Source organism: Gopherus flavomarginatus, chromosome 9 (assembly GCF_025201925.1).
Source record: "Gopherus flavomarginatus isolate rGopFla2 chromosome 9, rGopFla2.mat.asm, whole genome shotgun sequence".
Classification (NCBI taxonomy): Eukaryota; Metazoa; Chordata; order Testudines; family Testudinidae; genus Gopherus; species Gopherus flavomarginatus.
The window spans coordinates 88,344,260-88,365,200 of NC_066625.1; the positions used below are offsets into that span (position 1 = coordinate 88,344,260).

At 43.3% G+C, this 20,941-nt stretch overlaps 1 protein-coding gene across 8 annotated transcripts in view; it reads left to right on the plus strand.

The window, feature by feature from the left end:
- The window catches only part of MAP2K5 (mitogen-activated protein kinase kinase 5), a 188,461-nt gene that overhangs the window by 62,515 nt on the left and 105,005 nt on the right, over positions 1-20,941 (plus strand). For 7 of the 8 annotated variants that reach the window (XR_007776286.1, XR_007776287.1, XM_050967577.1 and 4 more), the window contains 3 exons: positions 10,522-10,590; positions 10,682-10,763; positions 15,584-15,645. The exons of the other annotated variant lie outside the window; for it this stretch is intronic. Coding sequence is in view for 5 of the 7 variants with exons in the window: in XM_050967577.1 (XP_050823534.1) it covers positions 10,522-10,590; positions 10,682-10,763; positions 15,584-15,645 (213 nt within the window). In the remaining 2 variants the exon portion in view is untranslated. The remainder of the gene's footprint in view (positions 1-10,521; positions 10,591-10,681; positions 10,764-15,583; positions 15,646-20,941) is intronic. 8 annotated transcript variants of the gene reach the window in all.

Genomic DNA, 20,941 nt, shown 5'->3' on the forward strand with positions numbered 1-20,941 from the left:
TAGCCTCACACTAATTTAAATTGAGCACAGAGTAAATTATAATTCAGTCACTTGACTGCTTGTATTTAACTTGACAACTCATCCTTATTTGTCCTGGAGGTGTAGTGGAGAGCAGAGGAAATGTGCACAGGTATTTCTCTTGGATTTAACCCTTCCTATTTGAAATGTTAAGTATTCAAATTCTCATATGTTTTACGCTGCTTAGCATGTTTATAGATTTGCTTTATTTTAAGCAGAGGAGTTGATATTCTTAATACTACTGTCATTATTGGGGCATTCTGTCATTCCATCCGGAGGGAAGGAGCCTGTTGTGGTTCGTAGACAAGAGATCTAGGTTCAGTGCAGATGTTACACAGAGTAGCTATGTGACCTTAGGTAACTCACTTAGGGTATGTCTGCACTGCAATTCAACACCCGTGGCTGGCCTGTGTTAGCTGGCCTGAGTGCAGGGCTGTAAAACTGCAGTGTAGACGGGCTTCAGGTAGACTGAGGGTGTGTGTGTGGGAGGATGTGTGTGTGTTGCATTTCTGCCTTTTGCTTCCTCTTCTTATTTGTTTCCTGGTTCTTTCTCCCTGAATTCAGTGTTCCAGTTCCTTTCCGTGTGTGTGTGTGTGTGTGTGTGTGTGTTCATAGAACAGTTCTGTGCCTCAGTTTCTCATCTGCAAAATGGGAATACTACTACTTTCCTACCATGTAGTGGCATGAGGCAGAATTTATTAATGCTTATGAGCTGCTCTGATACTCCACTGTTAAGCATCATAGGTATGTCATTAAATAAAATGCCTCCTTCCCAGAACTCTCCTCTATAGATCCACTTGTGGATCATCATCTCTGCTAATTTTGAGAGAGCCACAGTTGGGTCAGACACTTCTGATCCACCATTCCGACTCTGGCTTTGGCTTTTTCTAGAAGGTAGATAGTTGCAATTAGCACCTGAGTTTTTCCCCATTTGTCAGGAATGGCATGGTGTTAAATCATGTTTTTTTCTGCCTTGGGAAAAATTAGTCCCAGTTTAAGGCATATTCTGTGTTAAAAGCTGTTTTGTTAATGCACACCACATGACACTTCATTTTAGTTACTTATTCAACTTGTGATTACATATGACAGTAAATTTGTGTATTAATTTAAGGTTATACGAATAAAAAGTAAAACTGCAGTGGGCATAATACCAATATATGTAATTATAATACTGACTATTGTGATGTTTATGTTTTTGTATGATATTTTCTCAAGAAGATATACGTGTTATGACTCATTTTAGTTTTCGATATTATATATTGAAAAAGTTGAAAACACTTGATTATATGAAAATGACAGTAATGGAGAGTAGTGTGCGTGAAGCAATAAGCAGTCAGAGGCGTGCAGTTGCAGATACCAGTTCAAGTCTTTTTGGCCATGTAGCATTCTGCAGCAGAAGACCAACTTGATATAGTGGCTAGATAGAGCCGATTCCTCAAGTATGAATGGATGTATCCAAAAGTTGAAAAGATGCTTTCTGTGCTTGATGAACTTGCTAGATGTTGATGCAATTGTTTCCCCCAGTTTCCCAGTTTAAACCAGGCTTGAGCTGGTAATTACCAGAGACCTGTCCTAAACTGGTTTTCCCCAGGAAATTGCCAGCCCTGCCACATATTAAGGATTGACCCACAACTGTTTCCTTGAAATCAGTTGAACCATTCTGCTCCTATATGTGCTGAATGGTGCTGAGTAAATTCACAGTGAGTTAATTTATACTTGATTAATTTAACCTCTCAATATGTCCCAGAGGAGCAGGTCACAATTTTTCCTTTCTTTGCCACACCAGTCCTTTCAGAGCTGCTGCAGGGTTTATTGGCTGCGTGTAGAGTTTAAATTTCATTTTCTTTCAACCCATTCAAGCTAGGTGCATTGCAGTTGTGAAGAGTGCTGCCAGATCCTTATTTATTTTGCTTGTGTGTCAGTAGTAATGGGAATGGGAAATTATGACCTCTTGGTGTATTAAGCAGTGTCCCATCCCACATAGATGGCACCTTCAAATTTGCTAGCTGCAAACAAAACCCTGTTGTTGCAAGGGAACTATGCACAAAAGAAGCATGAGCACAGACAAAGAGAAAGCATGAAGTGGTTGAGTTGAGGATCCTGACAAAAGGCAGAAAGGAGAGCAGCAGAATATGGACCTTGGACTTCAGAAAAGCAGACTTTGACTCCTTCACGGAACTGATGGCTGCCGTGATTGGAGAGCCTTTGGCCATTATCTTTATAAACTTGTGGCGATCAGGGGAGGTTTTGGACAATTGGAAAAAGGCAAATATAGTGCCAATCTTTTAAAAAGGGAAGGAGGAGAATCCAGGGAACTACAGACCTCACCTCAGTCCCTGGAAAAATCATGGAGCAGGTCCTTGAGGAATCCATTTTGAAGCACTTGGAGGAGAGGAAGGTGATCAGGAACAGTCAACATGGATTCACCAAGGGCAAGTCATGCCTGACCAACCTGATTGCCTTCTACGATGAGATAACTGGCTCTGTGGATATGAGGAAAGCGGTGGACGTGATATACCTTGACTTTAGCAAAGCTTTTGACATGGTCTCCCACAATAATCTTGCCAGCAAATTAAAAATGTATGGATTGGATGAATGGACTATAAAGTGGATAGAAAGCTGCCTATATTGTCGGGCTTAATAGGTAGTGATCAATGGCTTGATGTCTAGTTGGCAGCCGATATCAAGCGGCGTGCCCTAGGGGTCAGTCCTGGGTCTTGTTTTGTTCAACATCTTCATTAATGGTGTGGATGATGGGATGGATTGCACCCTGAGCAAGTTTGCAGATGACACTAAGCTGGGGGAGAGGTAGATACGCTGGAGAGTAGAGATAGTGACCAGAGTGACCTAGACAAATTGGAGGATTGAGCCAAAAGAAATCTGATGAGATTCAACAAGGACAAGTGCAGAGTCCTGCACTTAGGATGGAAGAATCCCATGCACTGCTACAGGCTGTGAACCGACTGGTTGAGTCGCAGTTCTTAAGAAACGGACCTGGGGATTACAGTGGATGAGAAGCTGGATATGAATCAACAGTGTACCCTTGTTGCCAAGAAGGCTAGTGGCATATTGGGCTGCATTAGTAAGAGCATTGCCAGCAGTTCGAGGGATGTGATTATTCCCCTCTACTCAATGCTGGTGAGGCCACATCTGGAATATTGTGTCCATTTTGGGCCCCCCACTACAGAAAGGATGTGAACAAATTGGAGAGTCCAGCAGAGGGCAACAATTAGGAGGCTGGGTCACATGACTTAAGAGGAGAGTCTGCGGGAACTGGGCTTATTTAGTCTGCAGAAAAGTGAGGGGGGATTTGATAACAGCCTTCAACTACCTGAAGATGGGGGGCGGGTTCCAAAGAGGATGGATCTAAACTGTTCTCAGTGGTACCAGATGACAGAACGAGTAACGGTCTCAAGTTGCAGTGGGACAGGTCTAGGTTGGATATTAGGAAAAAATATTTCGCTAAGAGGGTGGTGAAGCACTGGAATGGGTTACCTAGGGAGGTGGTGGAATCTTCATCCTTAGAGGTTTTTAAGGTCAGTCTTTACAATGCCTTGGCTGGGGTGATTTAGATGGGGTTGGTCCTGCTTTGAGCAGGGAGTTGGACTAGATGACCTCCTGAGATCTCTTCCAACCCTAATCTTCTATTATTCTGATTTTATGTTCTGATTTAGGGGAGAACATGCAGCCTTTTTCCCCCCACTTTTGGCCTAATTACAGTGCTGAAAGCCCTAAATAAAATGGTGTTATTCAGATGATAAATTATGGTTAAACATATGTTCCCCTTCAGGTTTTCTAAAGTCATGCCAACCAGCTCCAGCTCAGACACAATGGAACCGTGCTGGTCAAAACAGCCAGTTATATGTGTTTGAATACAGTTAAAAGTGGCCTCTTTAATAATGTGGAAAATGCAACATTTACTGTGGCCCCTATGTATTGGCTGCCTGATCTAATCTAGTGTTTCCTGGCGATGCCTTCTGGACTGTCACAGCAGAGCTGGCATGTGACTTTTGTAACTTTTTTGTTTTAGGTTCCCCATTCATTTATTTGTTTGGAGTATATGGGGATGAAGTACATACAGAAGTTGTAGGGTTATCCCTTTGCAGGTCATCTTTAACATTATAATGCAGACTCTGTATGTAATTATAGTTCAATTCAGAACAATAGAATGCCAGGTTTTGGGTGAGTGGATACTGGTGTCTGTATTTGAAACCAGCCATGCTGACTAGTCAGTGTTTAGGTCCGTGAAAGCTTCAGTGCAGAGAACAGGGAGACTTTTTATTGTCCGTGGTATGTAATAAAAGAAAATTAATCTTTATATGTTTGAAGTGGGATTAAATACATTAATATGTTAATAGGTAAACTGCGTCAGTGTTCCAGCAAATTATTTTAAGTTTTTCAGACTGAAAAATGTAAGTGAATATTGCTGGCAAATGACTATTGATCTGGAGAAGTGTGTTAAATGTTTCTTGGCAGCCCTATATTACAGTTACAATTTAGTTTAGTGAGAGCCTTTATAAACAACCCTGAAGCTAACTCTTGATGGAAACTATGCTTTTTTCTTTTACACAGACATCAATACTCTAAAATGTATGTTTGGAAATGGTCTCTCTCTTTATTTTGTTTCATCAGCAGTATATGCAACACATAATTTGTGTACTGTGAATTCTGCAAAAGTACTGCTTTTGCTCTATCTAACTATAAGAGAGCATATGGGTAGGGAAAGTGAGACTAAGGATAACATGCCTTTAGTGTCAATCCATTTCAAATGTATTAGTGTAGCATCTTAGTAATTAACTATAACACTCAACAAAATTAGCACAAATATTTAAGTCATCACAATACAAAAGATAAAATAACAGGTTCAACTCTTCTCCTAAATTCAAATGACACGTTTAAGACACCCCATAAAATAATAAACAAAATGAAATTACAAAAGCTGAGACTAAGTTGACCTGTTAAGGCCACAAAGAAAATTAACTTCACACACTTCTTTCCTTGTTTTTGCCACCACTAAGGCAAATAGAGCAACTGTCTATATAGCTGACCTATTCATGTTACATAACAAGTATTCTAATTTTTGAACCAATGGTGCAAAAGGCCAAGATTGAAGATAGCTATTTATTTCTCCAAAGACAATAAAAGTTACAAAATAATGAGTGTGGCAAATCTTCAACCTGGCTAGACCCACATGGGTCATAAATAGTTCTGCCTTTCAGTGCCTCCCTTTCATAGACACTGACTGTATTGTTTGAAAATGATGAGCCATAAAAGCACTCCTTAGCTTCTATTCAGAATTTCCAGGGTATTACTCGAATTTATAGATGGTCTTTAAATGAGGGAGTCGAGGAGACATATTGGTTGTGTTAACATCAGCCATATTCAGTCATTCTCAAATATCTTCAGCTCTAAGCTTAATTCAGATGTTCACGATTTTACTTAAATTCCTGATCAAACCTAGTACCAAAACCACCCAAGAATGAAGTTCTCAGTGAACTTGCAAGAGCCAGGGAAGCTTAAATTTTACACCTGTTAGGCGGTTACTCCAGACACGAGCTTGGCATCCAGTGTAAATTCTTATTGTTCTTGGGGTATGTGTCATTCTGGATTCCACTGAAGGTGCATACATGCACAAGTTAAAGAGTCTTTTGAATACCCTTGTCATTTGGGGCTGTGCATGTGCCCTGTGCCTCCTTATGCTCCTATGCAAAGATGTAAAGGGTGGGTCTGCCATGGACCTCCTTTGGTTCCCTCTTAACCTCTATGGTTGTAAGAAGGAAGCTGGTGAGGGTCTGACCCACTAGTTCCTAGATTTGGCTAAATTTCTCAAACTCTCTTCAATAAAAGCCCCAAGACTCTTCTGATCCATTAACATATGACTTCTGTGAATTAAATCAACCCATCTGACTGAATGTTCACAGGTCAGACTCCCTGTACAGTCCCACTCAATGTGACAGATTTGAAACCCGTGGGTTTCAAGTCCTGCCCCTTTTGCAATGGACTAATTTCACTGAAAGATGGGAATAGCAGTGCCTCTTCTGCTTAGGAGTGTCCAATGCACTGAGCATATACAATGCCTTTCATTCTCCCCAAGAATGCGTCAGTTGTGAGCCTGTGGCTGAAACTTCATCTCCTGGAGCAATATTCAAAGGTTTCTTCAGGTCCTGAGGAGACTAGCTCCAGAATGCTGATCGTGAACAAGCCAGTTTTATCAAGCAACGCCAAAAATCAGCATCGAGACAAGACCTGGCAATGGCACCGATGCCTCTGGCACCAAAGCTGACTCCACCAGTGCTGCACAACATTCAAGGAAGAGGAAGAGATCGTTTTGTCCATCAACTTCTCTGGACAGACCACCTATGCCAGACTTCCAGGAGAAAAACACATGGGGGCAGAAGAACCACAACAGCATCCTGTTTTGCCACCAAAGGGCCAGTCATCCTCATTGCCCAATGAGGCATGTCTTTGGCACTATATCTAGTGCCAGGTGACTTCCTGTCATCCTAAGAACTTCTTATGAGAATTGCTAAGATTCAGGCAATAGAGACTTCCTATTGCATATTAGAGAAAGCTTATAAGCCTTTCGATATTTTGACAGCTCTTGAGGCAGCCAGAATAGTCCTCCTCATAAATGGAGAACTGTTGGATCTGAGCCATGTGGCAGATGCCAGCCATAATAACACTCACGGAAACAAGGGTAGAGAAGCAGCACCAGCTAGAGTTGAGAGAATAACTGTTTTTTTCGGTTTGTTGGCAGTTCTGAAAATTTATAAAAAAAAAATTAATTTATGTCAAACTGAAACCAGTTTTTTTTCAGCATTTTCAGTGAATCGAAGATGGAAATGTTTTTGTCTGGGATGTTGCTTCAAGTCCTGCAGGACCACACCTGGAGGATGGACCCAGAGTTTGTCCGGAAGGGACTTCCCTTCTTGACCCCACTCCCTGATGATGACATTCATCACAGACACTTCAGAGGCAGGTTAGGGTGCCCATCTGGATCATCTGCAGATTCAGGGGACCTGATCTCAGGATAATTTGAAGCTGCATCTGAACGTCCTGGAGCTGAGGGTCATCCAGTGGCCTGCATTGTCGTAGAACTGGACAGACAACACGTCATTAATGTACTGCATATACAAGCAAGGAGGCACTCGCTTTTCCCCTTCATGCCGGGAAGCCATCAGACTGTGCACTTGATGTCCTCACCAGGGGCAAACCCTATTGGCTCTACTTCTTCCAGGAATCAGCAACAACCTGACAAACTTTTCAAGTCAGCATATGGTAACCAACCACAGGTGGTGACGGCAGATGTCCATCACAGCACTCATATTTTGCCAGTGGGATATTCCCATGATAGAATTGTTTGCTTCAGAAGGCATTTGCAAGTACCCATACTTCTGCTCCAGAGGAGGCATAGGCCTGTGTTTTTTGCCAGACATCTTCTTGCGATGGTGATCACCAGGCATCTCTCCTTTGACTCCCCTGTTCTCCAGGGTGATATCAAAAGTCAGACAGTCGATCCTAAGAGCTCCTTTCTGGCTGAGGCAGTTTTGGCTCTCATCTTTTGCCCATGTTTATTCAGCCTCCCATCCATCTCCCATTCTGCCCAGATGTAATGTCTGAGAACCACTGCCAAATATTGTACTCAGACCATGCACCTGAGAGTGTGGATGTTGGCTGATTTGAACATTGCTGACAGATTGTTCTCAACAAATTCAAGAAATCCTCATACAGAGCAAGAAACCATCTATTGAAGATCCACGCCTCCGAATGGAAATGAATCTCCATATGAGCACTCCAACATAATCTGGAGCCCAGCAGAGGCTCTGAAACTCAGGATACTCAACTACAAGCTGCATTTACACATAGTCCTTGCAAATTCCATCTTGCAGCTATTTCGCCATGCTAGCTCCAATACAGTCATACTCGTATTCTCACATCCAACAGTACTGAGATTCCTCAAGGACTTCTTGCTTACTTACCCACCTGTTAGAGACCTGCCTCCTACATAGAATCTCAACATTGTCCTCCTAACACAGGGTGGCCAATCTGAGCCTGAGAAGGAGCCAGAATTTACCAATGTACACTGCCAAAGAGCCACAGTAATATGTCAGCAGCTCCCCCACCCTGCTCCCTGCACCTCCCGATCAGCTGTTTTGTGGCATGCAGGAGGCTCTTGGGGGAAGAGGGAGGAGTGAGGGCATAGTAGGCTCAGGGGAGGGGGCAGGAAGGGTGGAGTGGGGGCAGGGCCTGTGGCAGAGCCAGAGATTGAGTAGTGAGCACCCCCCGAGCACATTGGAAAGTTGACACCTGTAGCTCCAGCCCTGGAATTGGTGCCTATACAAGGAGCCGCATATTAACTTCTGAAGAGCCACATGTGGCTCCAGAGCCGCAGGTTAGCCACCCCTGTCCTGACGTTTATGGAGTCTCTGTTTGAGCCATTATTGGATTGTTTGATTAATCACTTTACCCTTATGACAGTCTTTCTGGTTGTCATCACCTCAGTGTGGAGGGTCTGCAAGCTCCAGGCCATTATGGCCAGACTTCCCTATGCATCTTTCACAGGGACAAGATGGTTCTGAGACCACACACTAAATTCATCCCTAAGGTTGTCTTGGAGTTTCACCTGAAGTAGTCAATTAACTTACTCATTTTCTCCCTGAAGCCACATTCAATGCCAGAAAAGAAGAAGCTACCTTGGACATTTCCAGAACTTTGCTCTATTATCACAGGACCAAAATGTTTAATCTTTCTCTTCATATGTTTTTGGCTGTATCCCCTTGCTATTTTCCCCCTACTGTTACTCACACCTTTTTGTCAACTGTTGGAAATGAGCCATCCTGATTATCACTACAAAAGTTTTTTTTCCTCCTACTGATAATAGCCCACCTTAATTGATGAGTCTCATTGTAGCTGGTATGGCAACACTATTTTTTCATGTTCCCTGTGTATATATATCTTCCCACTGTTTTTTCCACTGCATGCATCCAATGAAGTGGGTTTTTTCCCACGAAAACTTATGCCCAAATAAATTTGTTAGTCTCTACGGTGCCACAAGTACTCCTTGTTCTTTTTGCATCTCATCAGCGAAAATCTTTATGTGGATCACTTAGTGCATCTCCTGTTATCAGTTAGGTGGCGAGCCTCTCCCTCCAGACATCAGGGCGTGCTCCACCAGGGCATATGCAGTGTCTTTGGCCTGCTTCAGAAATGTACAAGTATCTGAGATTTGCAAAGCAGCAATATGGAGCAAGCCATTGATATTGGTCAAACTTTACACCCTTGTCGTGGTGGTTAGTACCCATGCCAGATTCAAGAGAACTGTACTTCAATTGCTAGCTGACTAATGCAGCTGGTGTGCCTCATTCTCACTGTCCAGAAGGAGTACAGTTTGCCAGTCCTGCACAGTGGGATCCATACTAACACATACTTAGAGACAATGGTAAGTGTGGTTCTTTGAGATGTTGTAGTCAGTGCAGATCCCATGACCTGTCCTCCATCCCTGCTTTTTGTAGTCCTCAGCAGCATGGTCTTCAGATTGTGAGGGACTTGAGGGAGAGTCATTGCCTCTTATCCTTTGTGCTGGAGCATAAGGCAGCACAGGACACATACACGGTCCATGACATACGCCACAATTCAAAATACTTGGGCCTCTGGTGCATGGGGCGCATGTGCTCCTACAGTGGTATCCACACTGAGAATTCGTTCAAATGCTACAGCACTTACTTAGAATATGTAAAGTGTCTTGGCTACGTTCTGCAAAGTTTATCAGGGTCCCAGAGTGTTAGGTGTTTTATGGCCAGCTGCAGCTGAAAAATGTTCACGCCAGGGCTGGAAATCAGTTGATCTGAACTCTGTCTATGCGCCTACCACAGACTTGATTGACGTGATCTTTCTGTGCTCAAGCTTCCCTGTCTGTAAAATGAGGTATCTTTTAGGTGTGGTTGAATATATATAAAAGTGCCGTAGTATCCTTGAGTTAAAGATGTCTTTATAAGTGCAAAGTGTTAAGCCAGGGGGTTTCAAATTAGGGGTCATGACCTCTTGGGGGTCAGGAGGTTGTTACATGGGGGTCACCAGCTGTCATCCTCCTCCCCAAACCCTGCTTCGCCTCCAGCATTTATAATAGTGTTTAATATAAATTAAAAACTCCATTTTTTATAAGGTGGGGGTCACACTCAGAGTCTTGCTGTGTGAAAGGAGTCACCAGTACAAAAGTTTGAGAACCACTGTATTAGGCGGTGCTGCCTAATACTGTTAGGGTAAAGTATTCTTCCTAATCCTTAGGGAACGTGTGTGGCCAAACTTAGTCAGTTTAACCTGTGACTAACTTTTAAAAGTAATTAATTCTGTCCTTTGGCCTCCAGTTTCCTTTCTCTGCCATTTCTGGCTCCCACATTCTCTTTCACATACAGGCTATCAATATATGCAGTTGATTTTAATTCTATATAATTTACTTGTATTTTATTTCGGAACAGATAATGTTTCTAATGTTTATATTTTTAGCTCATACCTTTAGATATTACACTGGAACTCCAAAAGCAGATAATGTCGGAATTAGAAATCCTTTATAAGGTATTCTTTTTATAACACTTACTTCTAATTATGATGGTCTGTAGTCTTTATGCAGAGGATTTTTTAATAGGCTTCTTTTTTCCTTTTACAGTGTGACTCATCTTATATCATAGGATTTTATGGCGCTTTTTTTGTCGAAAACAGAATTTCACTGTGTACAGAATTCATGGATGGTGAGTTGAGTATTTTGTGTACTGTTAATTGTAAAAAAAAAATGTAATTGATAAAACATTTAAAGATGTATGCTTCCAATGTATAGGAGAATATGATCATTTTTAAAAGGATGTTAGAATTACCACTTTACATTAAATATTTCATTATACACAATATTTTTCTGAATGTAATTTCATTTACTTTTATTGAAAATTTAAATAGAACAGAAATAAATGCTAGTTTAATCTGTGTTTTGATATTTGATTCTTCCATGCAATCTGTCTTCACTGACAAAACAGCTGTTCTTTTCTTTTAATGTTTCAATAGCCAAAACAGATTTTCTTTTAAAGAAATCTATTAACCCAATGTCCTGTGTGTTTTCAGTGAAAATTGGTTCTTAATTGCAAGATAACGAATTATTTTCCAACACAGCTGTTTAGCTCTGCTACACTCAGTTTCCTTCGGAGTGTACCCTTATTTTTTCCGGTATGAATCCCTTTCAGGCCTATCGTACTCCCTAACCCGTGATCTGGTTCCACTGTCATTCTGGGGATTTATTAGCACTTTTACACTGAAATTTTGTGCTTTGAGATCCTTGGATAAAAGGCACTTTCAACAAGCAAAGTAATTTTATTAAAGCAATTTATAATCATTGCTATCCTCTGTCTATCAAGTCTGAGAGTCTCTCTTGCATGACAGATGCAGTCTTCCAGTATCTGGTGCATGAAAACGCAAACATTTTCCAACATTCTAGTCTTAGTTTTATGTTGTCATTATGTCGCTGAAGCAATAATCCATGACGCGCTGCAAATTTCTCATGAGCCAGCATTTTGTGGCATAGCTAGGTTTCTTACTAAGGTGCAGTTGAGTCGGATATGAAGACATAGAAGTTTTACAAGTAATTTATAATATAAATAGTCATGCAAAGATAGCTCTCTCATAAGTTTACATAAAACAGATGTGTGTCAATGACCATTGTTGGCTACCTTCTTTTCTTTCTTCCATTGAGGATCACAAATAAAGTTTTTTATATATTTCTGCTCATTACAATAATCTGTTTTACAGTCTAGATATGATCATTCTTTTTTGCTCTTCCCTTTGCTGTTCTGAAGTTCATTGCAACCCATTTACATAGATGAATTGTGGCTCTGATCTATAAATGCTAAGTTTTATATATATATATTCATTCAGCAAAACCCAGATGTGATGTTCATTGATGTTCTTGTACTATACAAACATTGACCAATGGGCTTGATTTTCAATATTTCAGTTCTTATGAACATACTCAGAGGTCGAGACCAGGCTGCTGGAAACTTGTGTACAAATTGGTATTTATATTTGCATGTCACATGGTGGGTGTATCAAGTAGGGAAATATTTGGAAATGCTACAATGTGCATACTCTTACAGTCTGACGATCAGGGTCTGTAAGTGATCAGGCAAATTCAAATGCAATTAAAAAGTGACAGAAGTACCTATTTGTAAATGTTTGCTGTTCTGAGTTCTTGTATAAGGACAGTTAACCCTTTAAGATGTGCATCTTTCATAATGTTGCACAACACTGGTATTTACTGACCATGCAAAAGTTACTTGGAATCATATTGGAGAAGAACTCTGGTCCATCTAATGCAGTATGCATTCCCTCTGGCAATGAGCTGTAAACAATAACATAAAGGAAGAACAAAACTCACATAATGGGACCTTGTCAAAGCTTTTGTTCAAAACTTGCTTATGGATGTGTAGGGCTGCAGGTGAAGATGGAAACGTTTACCTCCTAGACTCTGCAAGTGAATAGCCCTTAAGCATGACACTTTTTAACTCCTAGTGACCATTTTTGACCAGACTTCCTGTCTTGGAAGTTGTTTATAAGTTGTTTATAAAGACGTGTGTGTATCCAGTCTCCTCTTTAAAAAATCCCATTGAACTGTGTCTCAAAAGTGTCCTATGGCAGTAAATTCCACAGATAGGTGTGTGAATAAGTACTTCCTTTGTGGAATAGCTAATCACAGATGGAGCTCTAAGGTTACCTCAACACTTGGCATCTGTATGTTTGGGGATACTTATGTGTTAAGGGGATGCAGAGTAAAAACACTCGCTCAGTAGTCTTGGTTCTCTGGTGGACTTGAAAGCAAAGAAAACTACATGAATCAAGGTCTACAAATACTGAAGTGCAGAGGTTGAACTGCTTGACCTGGCTAATCCTGGCACCTTCCAATTGATCTTCAAGATCAGTGGGAACATAAAATGAGACTTTTCACTTTTACATCTGTAATAAACATGCTATTTTACTAAATAAAGATAGTGAAATACATTCTTGGATTGGTTTTTATTATCTCTGTCTTCTCTTTGGAAGTGCAGAGTACCCACAAATTCCACTGAAGTTGATGGAGGATGCAAGTCCTCAGCACCTTTAAAGATCAGGCCATGTTTGTTTAGATGCCTACATGTGGATTTAGAAGCCTAACTTTAGGCTCCCAGTTTTGAACATTGACCACAATTTTTGTCCACTGTGTTTTGCTCAACAAAAATGTTTGGGTATTCTAAGATCAGTGTTCTTTGATGTCTTTCACTGCACTGTCTATAGTCAAACTATTCACTTTTTAAGTACAAGACTTGGCTGCTGATGTGTGAGAATAGACAGTTTTTTTGCAGCAGTAAATGTACACTGCTCATAAGTGTGACCAAATAACAAGTGTGAAAAATTGGGGTGGGGGGGGGTAATAGGAGTCTATATAAGAAAAAGCCCCAAATATCAGGACTGTCCCTATAAAATTGAGACATCTGGTCACCCTAGACTCATGAATATGAACAAGAATGACCTGAGCCTGTGAGCAGCCTTCCCTTTATGTGATGAGTGCTCTGAGCCTGATGTGTCATTTCAGATAATTACCTGTGAGATCTCAGCCAATCCACAAGCAAGGGTCTGACCAAGGCAGGCATACAGGTTCCTAATGAAAGCAGCCACTCCAGTTTACTCAATGTTGACACCCTGTTGGGTATGCTCCCTGCTACCTGGTAGTTCTGACAGACTGCTCCTTCCCCTGCTCCAGCTCACCTGGCTGTCCTGACACTTGACCTTCTATGGTGTTGAATAGGCATGTGAGGCTGTGCTACCTTTCATCACATTGTGCAAGAGCCCATCTAATTTCACTTTAAAAATTTAAGTCCAGTCTAATGCCTTGAACATAGGCACTCTACATTTAAAAACAAAACTTAACACACAAATAAAAGATTTAAGAGTGGTAGCCGTGTTAGTCTGTATCCACAAAAAGAACAGGAGTACTTGTGGCACCAGAGATTAACAAATTTATTTGAGCATAAGCTTTCGTGAGCTAAAACACAAATAAAAATGCTTTTAAGAAAACAATGTTATGGCTATGTCGGTCCCAGAATATTAGAGAGACAAGGTGGGTGAGGTAATATTTTCTGTTAGACCAATCTCTGCTGGTGAGAGAGACAAGCTTTTGAGCTTGTACACTCTCTAGAATTCAAGATATTACCTCACCCACCTTATCTCCTTAAGGAAATGAGATAGAACAGTGTTAGTGGAGACCGGCACGAATGCTGTATTTCCAAAGATGAAGAACGTGAAGAAAACGGAGCAGCTCTTTAGAGTAACTATTACTCACATGACTAACAGTTGCAGAATGGAACAGGAGTCCAGAATGGATTAAGAATCTTGTGATTTTTCTCTGGACTCTTGCATTACAGAATGTCTTTTATGATTTTTAATTGAACCATAAACAAGGTTTAGGAGGTTAGACTAGATGATCATAATGGTCCCTTCTGACCTTAAAGTCTATGACTTTAAAGGGTGGAATTTTCAAAGTTTTGCAGTGTTGGCCTAGCTCTGTTCAAGCTGGATTCTTTGGTAAAACCACATTGACTTGGATGTGAGCAGCACCCAGCAAATCTGAAAATCCCTCTTTGCATCTGTTTTATGCTTTAATTTACACCCTCACAAGCCAGGAAATCAGAGCTGGCTCACCCTATATGTTGTTCATCTATTTTACATCCTCAATTTTAAATTTGTTTTTCTGAACGAACTTTAACATTTTAAAATGGGTTTTTTCATCAATTAGGCATGAATTTCCAGATTACATAATCTAATAAAAGGTAGGCCAGTAGAAACTGTGATTCCCAGTCTTCTGGGGATGCCTGGCATCCCATTAGGAACCAGGGTTCCCCATCTTCTCCGCATACAATGGCTGGCCATACTGAGTTGTGGGCAGGTAGAAAATAAAGGAATATACTAGCAGAAGCTTTCTCTGTATGCCTAGAAGCTCTTTCTGTTGCCTCTCCAGACATCCCTTAGTTCAGGGTTATGACTTTGAGACGCAGTCAATCCTTACGTGTTTGATCTGCAGGGGAAGTTTGATTTCAGGGACACGTTCCACTGTGCTACATACCAATAGTTGCTGATAGCATCAGTTGTACGTGGCTTTTTATGACCAGGTGTTAGTGATGATTTTGACTTTGTAATCTGTTATAATTCTTCTGAAGTCTTTATATTATTAAGAAGTGAATTAAGGTGTGCCAAACCTTGTTCAGTTCTCTAGAGTAAAGTCTGTTTTTTGCTTTCTGTCCTGCGATATGGATATATTCTTAAAAGACTTTAGTAATATCTTTGCAAACGTGGGAAGAAAAGAGATGTTGAGAGCGCTGTCTCCTATGGTTGTTCAGAGAATGAATGTTGTTTAAGGTCGGTTACTTCTGACACTATTACTGTTATGTTGTTTATGGCATTTTTATTAATAAACAAAGGGCTAGAAAACCTTTAAATCTAGGGTAGTATTTGATTTTATATTAACTAATCACACTTCATCTGTCTGTCCCTACAGGCGGTTCTTTGGATGTTTATAGAAAAATTCCAGAGCATGTACTAGGAAGAATAGCAGTAGCTGTAAGTATTTTTGTCTTTGATGGTTGTGTCATATACGTATCTAGTCTTAGATATGATTGTATCAGGTGTCCTCTCATTGGGCCATTGTCAGAGTTCCCATCCTTTCTGTGCACTATTACGACCTTGATAAGCAGCCATAAGACCATGTGAAAATGGGACCATAGTGACATATTATGGTGGCTGCTCTTGTGCTTCTGCTGAACTGTTGCTGACTGACTCTTGTGTTTCAGCCCTTCTGGTCCTCTCTATGCACAAAGGCAGGTGAATCATTTAGATCTACTCCTCAGGCCAAGAAGCTGTGACTAAACCTGATGGGAATCAAAGGCTTCCTATGTTCTGCTGCGTACACCTGTTCTCAAGGTGCAGCGGCATCGTATGTTTAACCCCTTGTACAGTACAGTTTTTCCCCCACTGTTGATCTATTTCCTAAAGCAACAAGTAGGAGACTGAAGTTGCTCTCCTGGAAAAGCAAGTCCAAGCAAAACATGCCTATGAGGCATGTTGTATTCCCAACCCATTTCTGTGATCCTTCACACAAGTCATCTCCAGGAGGGGTGATTTAGCACTGATCCCAAGGGAGTGGGGAACTGAACCCTGTCCTAGGCAGGGATATAAGCCCCAACCTCACTTCAGTTTGGTGAGAGCCCCTTCTAGCACATCAGTGTGTCTCAGCAGCATCTGTGGGTTTCATCATGATAGAGAGTACAAGTGCATTGTTCCCTTGATTTTGGTAATGGTGTTTGCAAAATATGGAGTGACTTTTCTATTCTATAATTTGCTTTCAAAGCCTGCACCAAGGCTAATTGAACAACATCTTAGCAAACATCATGGGGGTGAGGGATACTGCTAAACAATTGCTAAATCTAATAAAATACTTTGATAACTTAAGTAGTTTAAAGCATAACAAAGTTATTCTATCATGTGCCATTTAATTAAGTGCTGGGTTTTCACATTCATTATACATCAAGCTGATAATTTAAATCCTTTAATCCAACACAGGCAGCTATTTAGTCTCTGTTCATTGTAATTCACAGCTCTGCTTTCTCTCTGTTCTCTGCCCAGAATAATGAACATCCTTTTCCAATGACATTTTGTCTAAGTAGCTTCACATCTGCTCATTGTTCAGCCTGACCTCTTACCAAATCTGTTGTTGACAAACACTCCCTGCTACTCACCTCAGATGGTTGACACCTGACATGTGTTGATCCTATGTCTGCCTGCACTGTGGTCACTGCATGGACTGGTAGTGGACAAATGAGCAGACAGATTCAAAGAAGCAGCTTGATCACATTTCCTCACTCATAAGCCACAACAGGCACATCCAGCAGTGAGGATGGAGTTTGAACGCTATCTCTGCCCCCTTGCTAGTTCTCTGCACTTGCCTGAGAACAGTCAGAGAGAGAGAAACAAAAGCCCTTGCATGCTGAGTAACTTCTCTGCAGCAGCAGTGTATCCTGCAAGTGCCCTGGGTGCTTGTTGTGTATTATTTGAATTACAGTAGCACCTGGAGTCCTAGGCATGGGTCAAGACCTCATTGTACAGTCACGGAATAAGTGTACGTGCACACACACAGACACACTATCCTTGCCCCAAAGAGTTTACTGTTTTTGCCAAAGGTCCCAGGGATTGCTAGCCTGGTATTTACATCCCTGTCCACGTAATGAGAGGGAAATGGAAAAGCAAAGGCTAGAGATTGGGGCAGGAAAATACACGAATGTCCCAAGATTATATATTTTACTTAGACAAAATCTAAGACTCTTGTACTGAGAGAAGCATGAGCTGTTTTTGAATCAATACATCTTCTTTCCATCTTCCATATGCACAGGGCCATTTATCCTTAATAGTCCTGAGAGCTGTACAACTTCAGTAGGCTGTAGAGTCTGCAAAAAATGTGCATGATGTGCACTTCAGTTAATTAAAAGCTTTTTCAAAATTAGTAAATGATTCCTCCTAAGTAAAATCTTTCCAGGAGCACCCAATATAGTATGTAGATCTTTACTGCATCAATCAAGACTAAGGCCTGGTTTAGCCTAGAAAATTAGGACAATTTAACTACATCAGTCAGGAGTATGAAAAATCCACACCCATGAATGGTGTAGTTAAGCTGACTTAGGTCTCCGGGTAGACAGAGCTGGGTCAATGGAACAATTCTTCCACTGACGTAGCTACTGCCTCTTGGGGAGGTGGATTCTCCCTGCCAATGGGAAAATCCCTCCCGTCAGCATAGGTCGTGTCTACACTGATGCACTGCAGTGGCACAGCTGCAGTGGCGTGGCTGTGTCGCTGTAGCATTTTAAGCATAGACAAGCCCTAAGGCTTGGGTTTTTCTGTACCACTCCTGCCATGATGGGACATGCATTTATTCTTTTAAAAAAATGTTGAGTGAATTTAGTGTCCAGGAAAGGTGCCAGACAGCCAGCCCTGGAAACTAATGCCTTATATACACCATATACCTGGAAATAACTCCAACTAGTCTAGGACACGATAGCCCAGGGTTCGGCAACCTTTCAGAAGTGGTGTGCCGAGTCTTCATTTATTCACTCTAATTTAAGGTTTCGCGTGCCGGTCATACATTTTAATGTTTTTTAGAAGGTCTCTCTCTACAAGTCTATATATTATATAACTAAACTAGTGTTGTATTGTAAAATAAACAATGTTTTCAAAATGTTTAAGAAGCTTAATTTAAAATTAAATTAAAATGTTGATCTTACGCCACTGGCCCGCTCAGCCCGCTGCTGGTCTGGGGTTCTGTTCACCTAGGCCGGCAGTGGGCTGAGTGAGTCCTGTGGCCAGGACCCCAGCTGGGAAGGGTCTGGCAGCCAGAACCCCAGACCGGCAGCAGGCTGTGCCGGGCCAGCAGCCGGGATCCCAGACTGGCAGTGGGCTGAGCGTCTCAGCCTACTGCCGCTCAGGGGTTCCATCCTCTGGCTCCTGCCAGCAGGGATCCCAGCTGCCGGACCTGCTCAGCCCAGTGCCGGTCTGGGGTCCCAGCCCTGCCCACATACAGTGGGTACCTATCTTCTCCCTGGTTCTGGCCCATTCTCTTCCTCTCTCTGCACTGAGCTGAGAGTGGGAGTGGACTGAGCACAGGGCTGGGGGTGAAGAGTCTGACCAGGAGCTAGAATGAAGGAGGGAGCTCAGGGTTGGGGCAGGAGGTTTGGGTGTGGGGGACTCACCTGGGCAGCTCCCATGTGGTGTGAGGGGTGCAGGTGGGAATGTGAGTGGTGGTGCAGGGGCTCCCGTTTGGTGCTCAGGGTGGGGATGGGGATGTGGGGGTGCTGGGGATGTGGAGGGTGCAAGAGTCAGGGCAGAGGGCTGGGGACATGTGAGGGGCTGAAGGTGTCAGGGTAGGGGGGCTGGGTATGTGTGGGGGTACCAGTCAGGGCTGGGGTCATGGGGGTGTGTATGAAAGAGTCAACAGAGGTCTGGGTGGTACAGGGCTCAGGGCAGGCGCCTGGGGGTGTGTGGAGCTGCAGGGCTCAGGGCAGAGGGCTGGGTGTGTGGGGGGGTGGGGATCAGGGCAGAGAGCTGAGTGACTGCCCCCCCCAGAACCCCCAACCCCCTTACTCCTTGTCCCGACTACCCCCTCCTGGGACCTCTGCCCCTTATCCCCTGACTGCCCCCCTAGAACCCTACCCCCTACCTGTCCCCTGACTGCCCCAACCCTTATCTACACCCCCGCACCCAGATAGACCCCCTGGACTCCTATGCCTATCTAACCGCTCCCCACCCCCTGACAGGACCCCCAGAACTCTGGACCCATACAACCTCCCCCCCGCTCCCTGCCTGCCCCAACCCCTCTCCACACCCCTGCCTCCTGACAGGACTCCCCAGAACTCCCGACTCATCCAACCCCCGCAGATCCTTGTCTCCTGACCACCCCCTCCAGAGACCCCCCCACCCTAACTGCTCCCCCAGGACCCTCCTCGCTCCCTGTCCCCTGACTGCCCTGACCCCTATCCACCCCTCAAACAGACCCCAGGACTCCCATGCCGCATCCAACCCCCCTGCTTCCTGACTGCTGCAGAGATCCCCACCCCAACCACCCCCCGGGATCCCACCCACCCTGCTCCCTGTCCCTTGATTGCCCCCACCCCTTACCCAACGCCCCCTCCCCACCGGCCCCGGACCTGGCCCCCTTACCATGAGGCTCCCCGCTCCTGCGGAGCCCTGCCGCCGCCGCCCCCATGCACGTAGCCCTGCCCTGCCCCTCAGAGCGCTGTGCACGCAGCAGCAGGGCTCCGGATGAGCGGGGAGCGTCTTTCCCTCCCCATGGAGCCAAACGCTGCCCCTCGGGAGCACCTACCCCAGCCCCCAGAGCATTGTGCGCGCGGTGGCAGGGCTCTAGGGGAAGGCGGGGGAAGGGGCAGCGGAGGCTTGCTGCGCTCGGGCCGGCACTCCAACCTGGGACCGCGAACCCCGCAGCTTGCAGCGTCGGCAGGATTTTTAATGGCACGCGGAGTCTCAGCAGGCAGCTGCGTGCCATTAAAAATTGGCTTGTGTGCCATAGGTTGCCGAGCCCTGTGATAGCCTGTCTGCCAAGCAACACCATTAGAAAAGAATATGTTACCCCGTGCTCTGCTCGCTCCATTGAACAGTGGATCACATTCAAGTGCATGTCTTAATCTACTGAGCTACTTGTGGGATTCTCCCTTGGCAACCAGGACCTTCCATGACACCTGTGGTCCAACGGTCAAAGCTGCTATCCACAGCCAGAGTAAGAAGGGAAGGGATAGGATCTTATTTTCTTGTAAGGGACACAGATATCCCAGTGATATACTTGGTAGAAATTCTTAGTAGGTATCCATAAAAGAGGTGCATTAGGGTAGCAACTGTGTAGTCTTACACATACTGTCTCCTACCAATGTGACTAATCCCTGACTTGGCATGATCATCTCTATTGTTGAGAGAATAGTCTGCTGAGACTGCCAAGTATTACCTGTTGAGGCCAGTTGCAATGGCACCTTTTCTGATGTGGACACTTGTCCACTGGGAAGAAGACTGGGCACCAAACCCTTGCACTTATATACAGTTTAAGTAAAAATATTACTGGCACTGCTCTATATAGCATCTGCAGTTTTTTTTTCTTTGTTACTCCTGCCCAACCATCCAAACATCATGTTACACTGTTCAGGGAGAAGTGAGGCGCACAAGGCGTCTTTGATTCAAGTTGATCCTGCAAGAGTCCATTATCGAGTCCATTCTTTTCTTTCCTAGAGAAGTTCTGCCTTGTCAAATACTGGGCTTCTTTTTCAGTATTAGTTATTTGCCATGGATGTAAGAAGATACAATAAGG